General features: G+C 36.5%; 1 protein-coding gene across 1 annotated transcript; it reads left to right on the top strand.

Annotated features, from left to right (window-relative positions):
• Positions 1-1969: 1969 nt before the first annotated feature.
• Positions 1970-6834, top strand: LOC114523120 (synaptotagmin-1-like). The gene is made up of 3 exons (XM_028543968.1): positions 1970-2638; positions 5464-5614; positions 6187-6834. The coding sequence occupies exons 1-3, from the start codon at positions 2312-2314 to the stop codon at positions 6501-6503; spliced, it is 795 nt and encodes a 264-aa protein (XP_028399769.1). The 5' UTR covers positions 1970-2311; the 3' UTR covers positions 6504-6834.
• Positions 6835-6989: the final 155 nt, after the last annotated feature.

Here is a 6989-nt window from a genome sequence, read left to right as displayed (position 1 = left end):
ATGACCATAAATTCGGTGAATCATAGCTTTAGGCTTTTCAGAAATTCCTGGTTCTCGCTGACCGCTATTCAGCATCAGTAAGTTATCCAGTATATCTTATAGTTTATAGTCATGTTTAGTTTAAGTTTTCTTCTGTACTTAGTAACACTGGATCAATAAGTGATTATCCTTACTGGACCTCTAGGAAGAACATGCAGTTTAGAAAGTTTAGTATAGTTTTCCTTCTCTAGTAATATTGGATTAATGGCATAGCATAAACATATGATTCTGCATGCCTTTTTAATTCTATGTTAAATTTAGCCATGTTTGAAAGTAGTATCGTAATGCATTCGGCTATGGTATTTATTATATCGGTAGCCGGTGCATTAAATGCTGCTGATGTTATTCAAATGCCGTACATTTTCTTCTTCATTGCGTACAGACAATGGATCGTGGAATATCGCACGAGTCACGACAATTTAATTTTTTTACGATGATGAAAACCAGAACATGATGCATCTCTCGAGAGCCCGTTTAGAAATCAAACGTAACGTCAACATCAAACGTGAACCAATCTTACACTTTGAACTAGCTTTCAGAGAACTGTCCATGGCAAACCAATTCAATTATAGGCACAGAGATGGGCAATTTAATGACGGAACTGATCTCAAGGAAACAGCTGCGCTCGGTTTCTGTTATATTACCTATGTATAAAACATGCGTGGAGTATATATGCATATATGTGGGCATGGCGTATATGTTCGCTATAATATATGTATTGTCATATGCCTGGCTCACACTTTTCGGAAATTCAGGAAGCCATAATTTCTACAATTGTACGTATTTTTCATCAGACTGAAAGTATTTTTCATATTCAAAAATGCCACAGAAAATGCGGCCTCCTTTCCACGTGTAAACCAGCCCGGCACTAAGTTTGAAGATCTGTTCAGTTCATTCCAAGAATTGTTAACCAGTAAATTTAGTTATGAAAGTTAGACTGAAAGTTAGTTTGACAGCAATTTCCAATCGTACACAACAGTTTTTGACACTGCAATTTAATACCAGGAGTTACTCATTTAAAAAAGCCTATTTTTGCCAGCGAAATAAAGAAAATAGCTGGCTCTTAACTTCAAGCTTCAATTTTAATCGTTTCTATTTTAAAATTCACTATGCTAACGAATAGCACAATCCCACATTCAAAAGAACTGTCACGTATAAAGATATTGAAGTAGATGCATTACCAACTGTAACTTAATTGTGGGCGGAAAGAAAGGCAATTTGAGTGTTGCTAAAAATACTGTCATGCAGTTATCGCCTGCATTTTGTGCGTGTCCGCCTCCAAATTTTCCCACACATGATGTTCAAGCCATATGCCGGAAAACAAGCAATTGCCTACTATGATCTATGTTACAGACTTGTACAGGATTATATACTTATTTCAACGCCTGAAATCCGATTTACGAGAAGGGCTTGTGACTTTTGACTCCAACATTTTTACCAACGAACAATCTACGGAAATATTATTTTCTTAACGGGTTAAAAAAAGCCCAACGATAAAGGTTAGTGCTCGCCAAGAACGCCAGACTGATTTTCATGAGTTTAAAAAGTTATATTTAACTGCAATTTACAAGATAAAGATATTGACATTTATCACAGAGATATGTATACTGGTTGGCTACGTGCAGTTATTTATGTACATTTGAAGAAAGACATGCTTATATATAAATTATTTGGATTTCACGTTTTTAATACTATAATATCGTGATTCATTCTCATCGTTTTCTTTTTTCGAGCAATACTTTCTGAATTTGAAAGGTGTAAATGTGTCACAATGGGGCAGTTTGTCATATATAAGACATAAGTACTTGTATATTAGCCGTTGTCATTAAAAGAATAATATATGTTTCATTTATGCAAATTGAGTATCGCGTTTCAGCTTATTTCCTTGTGCACCGACGAGATATTTAAATTCAGGCTCAAGTGGGCATTGATGCAGCAAGTATAATCACAAAAACCTGCCATTTTAATGACAGTCTCTAAGTTCGCGGTCGACGGTACAGCACCAGCAAAAGCCGAAGAAACTAACGTCGAAGATTTTCAAGATCATTTGGTGAAGAACTAACAACTTTGTTCGTATGTTGTACGAGTTAAGTTTGTAGAAAATATACATCCATGTATGACGTTTTGACGGAGTAATCTTTAAAAGTAAGCTGTATATATTACATATGATAGTGGCAATTATAATTTCATATAACTCTCGAGCGAACAAATCAGACCAACTAAAATTATAAATATACAGTGAAAGTGTTAAAGCGTTTAACGGGTCCTAAACATGGCAACTTTAAGCGAGAATGAACTCTGCTCTAGCGCCCATTCGCCAAGTTTTTTAAAACAACGAAAGATCGCTTACGTCGACAATCCGTTTGACGAACAAGCATCACAGAGCATGGCACAAAAATGCGACATCAAATACATAAACTTTCCACGAAAGAAAAATGGCGGCAAACAACGGGGAGTGAGTGAAACGTGCGGCCAAAATGAGGCTGACAAAAAGCGAGAAATAGACAAAGACGAATTGTGGCCGTTGGGACATGTTGTAAAGGGCGAAGGATTATCAGCAACAGAGCAAGATTGGAGTTGCTTATTTACGCCAGTCCAGGTAATACATGGCTCAGGGAAATATAGTTTTTGTTTCAGCAAAATTCCCGAAGATTCGATAGTGAGTCGCCTTGAATATATTAAGTGCTTCTCGTTGTATGACCGAGCTATATTCCCAAGGCCAAAACTTGTAGCTTATCTATATAGCTATAATAAGTGCATGTATATATCAGTATAGCATTTACTTGCAATACTTCTATATAATAGTTCTACGTAATTCCATGCTTAAATTTTGAAACCGTAATCTACGAATTCCAAGCTGCATGTGATAGCCATTAAAGGTCACTAGATACTAATCCAAGTGGAATAAATACCAAAAAGAATTTGTTTTTAAATGATAGACAGAAGAACGCGTGAGACGTGCTGTAAGACACACAATGGTTGCCTCTTTTCGCATTTTTCGTTTCTTTAAACTTTGCCCTACTTTGAAAACAACGTCAAAAATGCATGGTCGTAGTTCAGAACAATGCCAGAAATCCTGAACGTGACTGTGCGTGCAAGAGGTGCATGAAGCTTAGAAACATTGCTTTTGGTGTATCTGCCATTATATTTATGATTAACGTTAACCAAATTACTCAAATTAAACCCGCATACTAGAGGATTACTGGTATTATTTACTTATATCATAAGGGACAGTGCAAACCTTCGTGTTAAAGGCATGCAGAGGAAATGTTCCTAGGGATAAACATAAGCTAGTGGCAAGAATTAGCAATTAAAACAATAATAAATATGACAATACCTTATACATCATGTTATTTCCCCTACACAAGGAGATATTGCAAGCGCTTTCCGTGTAAACTTTAGGAGTTTGAGTAGATTTTCTTAAAAGTATGACATCCTCTACAGGAAGAATAAAAATAAGTACAGTAAGATCCTCGTGAATTGAAAACCTACATATTTCAAAACGCATGCGGCTAACAGGTTTCGATATAAATTGTTATCAGCTTATCCGAAATTAGGGTAATAAGGGCTTCAATGGTTCTCATTTTCTAGAAAGAAAACGCTGGTTACCCACCTTCTGTTAGTGTTTAGTACTTTAGTTTAATACCCTTAGTCTGACACAAATTAGAAAGGATCATTTTGAAAACTAGCATGAAACATATACAGGTTCTTACAAAGAAAGGACATTCACTAAATCACTTAGCAGGTCCTTAATAAATAAATACGCATCTTTTCAATTCGTATACGTGCATGAGTCTCGTTTTAGACGTGCATGTGCGAATGATAAGGCATAGTGGACAAGTAGTTTTTGAGTTTTGACCATTCATATTTGGTATTCTTGTGAGTGATATACCAAGTCTTATAAGATAAACTTTGGTTCGAAAATAATATTTCTGCATGAATTAGCCAGCGGCTATCTCATCGTAAAAGAAACAAATTGCGTCAACCTTTTTGTTTGAACAAAATGTCTTTCACATAGTGTTTTTATAAAAAAAGTGATAGCTATTTTGAACAAAAATCTTTATATACAAAACAGAGAGCAACTTGTACGAAAACAGTTCCGTTGTTTTTTGTCGATTGACAAATTGAAATTTTTTTGAATTTTTTTAGCATGAGTTTTGTCATGACGATAATTACGCATTCAAAATGACAGGGAGATAAGACGAAGACATACAGCACTCGAGTTTTACGAAAAGCAATATTCCCTAAATGCATATTTAGCTATTTTCGCGTTCAAAATTCAAAACCTTAGTATAGTTCCTTGTTCCTTTCGAGATCTTCAACCGATAACGACATATAAAGTTCAAAGGTATATACGTGGCCAGGGGCGCCGTGGGTGTGCTAATGTAGGGGTGGCCAAAGGCAACATTATTCCGACCAGCACGTTTTTTTCCCGACATCTTTATAAGAAAAAAGTAATGAATATTGATAAAACTGACAGGGGGTTTTGGGCAAGGACGCGCATGCATTTGCTATGACAAAGATCACGAGCTACGTCTACTAATTTAAATTAACACTTCATGCACAATGAATATGACTGATAAATATTCACGTTTTACATACGCTTTTCAATTGAGTAGTTTAATGATTTTTGATACAATTAACTGTTTGTGGGAAAACTGTATTACAGAGATTTCTAATCCACATGCATTAGCAAATAACGCGATACGTTATTTCACGATACTCTATTATAGCTTTGTAACCTTAGTGGATGAGCATACAGCGTATCCTATACGCAACATTTGTTTATAACCAAAATATAAACATGAAAACACTATAAACTTGAAAAGGATTTGCTGTAGCTCCAGCATTCTGATACGGAACATGCTGGTGTTTCTTTAGACAGTCACCATATAATGCAATAAACTGTATAAACTCACTAAACAATAAATGCAGTCGAAGATACATCGCCATTCATCGCGATTTTATCGCACCAATCTCCGACATTTTGAAAATTACATTCCTTGCGTAATGTTATATTAATAGAAACTATGCATGTTTATCGGAAACTGGAAACGTTCGGAAGAAACAGCTAGTTTAGCCTGCGCGACAACAGTATAATAAAAACTTGGGGTAGTGTCGTACCGTATAATATTAGAAATAACCGCGTCTATTTCCTGATAGTTCAAATACTTTTGGGTTGTTCAGCATAACACAGCCACAAATGCAAAAATAGCTTAGTCTCTGTTATGATTGATATACTCCGACAACATCCAATGTTCGTAAATTTCCGACAGGTTTGAATCCTGGGGGGGGCCATGGCCCCTCCTGGCCCCCCCGGCCACGGCGCCCCTGTACGTGGCATCATAAATATTGATGCTTTTGCTCGCAAAATCAACATGTTTGCCGGTTTAATTAAAATTTATTTTCATTTAACTAATTTAGTGTCACATGAATTCCCCGGCTGGCGAAATTCAACTCTCGCTGTCTTACGATCCGTGGTTGGGGAGTCTTAAAGTGGCTATAATCAAAGCTAAAGGTCTCACGTGCTCGATATGCGCCCGAAAGGCTCACAACAGCGGTATTATTTGTGTTGGTAGGTAATAGGTATATCCTATCAGGAAATACCAGTGCAGTTTTTAACTGTTTCCCCGCAATAGTCTTATAATCGACCTAGTGTCACTATAAAAAACCTTCATTTACACTGAACAGATACTCCTAGAAATCCATCCATTTTGACGAAGTGTTACTACAGGAGGAAACCTAAACTAAACTAACTTTATTTATACTAGATAGCTCTATCAGTTCTAAACTGTTCTTCCTAGAGGTCCAGTAAGGATCATCTCCTATTGATCCAGTGTTACTACAGGAGGAAACCTAAACTAAACTAACTTTATTTATACTGGATCATTCTATCAGTTCTAAACTGTTCTTCCTAGAGGTCCAGTAAGGATCATCTCTTATTGATCCAGTCTTACTACAGGAGGAAACCTAAACTAAACTAACTTTATTTACACTGGATAGCTCTATCAGTTCTAAACTATTCTTCCTAGAGGTCCAGTGAGGATCATCTCTTATTGATCCAGTGTTACTACAGGAGGAAATGTAAACTAAAGTAGTTTCATTTATGGTAGGTAGCTCTATAACAGTTCTAAAATCTTGTTTCAGGCACGTTCGTCAACATTTCACTTTCCCGGAAAAACAAACGATTGCAGACAAAAAGGACGGAAATGAAGACGCGAAAGGCCGAAATATTTTTCTACGAAAAATTTTCATTTCTTGCCCAAAAGGACGATATACGGGATTGCAGCCTGCATTGTCAGGCTGTTCATAAAGTGGGCTCCTTCATAAAACGAGATCACGTGATCGGTGAGGTTACGATTGGTGGAGATGACGGTTGCGATGCCAACGGATTGCGTCACTGGGAAGAGATGCTTCGAAAACCGAAGAAAAGTGTGACGCAATGGTATTATATTCAAGAATAAATGTGTTTACTCCCCCCCCCGTCTGATTGGTCGCTGGTACTTTTTTCAGGGGGGAAATAGAGATTGAAATCACGTTCTAATAAACTAATAGTTTAAAATTGATAAGATCCCCGTAAATTGCAGGTTGTTCGATGAATATCCGGGGGGTGGGTTTATTCACTCTGTATGTGGGTAAGATTGAGGGCATAGCCTTTGTGTTTTTTGTAGTCATTTAAAGTAGTAATTTATGCCATTTTTGTATGTCTTGAACTGTAGTTCACGATTAATATTTGTAAACAAATAACCTGTCATAGAAAATGACTGTCCTGAATAGTAAATATAAACCTTAAAATATTGGTCAATGTATTTTTACCTTTACTCACTCAGTGTTCCGCCACGGTATTGCTTTCACATATGTTGGACTTTAAAAATACACCTTTATACTCACCAAGTGTTACCACAGGAGGAAACCTAAACTAAACGAACTTTTTTTATATAGTTCTATTA

The sequence above is a fragment of the Dendronephthya gigantea genome, unplaced genomic scaffold (genome assembly GCF_004324835.1).
Source record: "Dendronephthya gigantea isolate DGI-Jeju-01 unplaced genomic scaffold, DenGig_1.0 000026F, whole genome shotgun sequence".
Lineage (NCBI taxonomy): Eukaryota > Metazoa > Cnidaria > Anthozoa > Malacalcyonacea > Nephtheidae > Dendronephthya > Dendronephthya gigantea.
The sequence above is the reverse complement of the archived record's forward strand: the minus strand, read 5'-3'. Positions and strand labels throughout refer to the sequence as shown.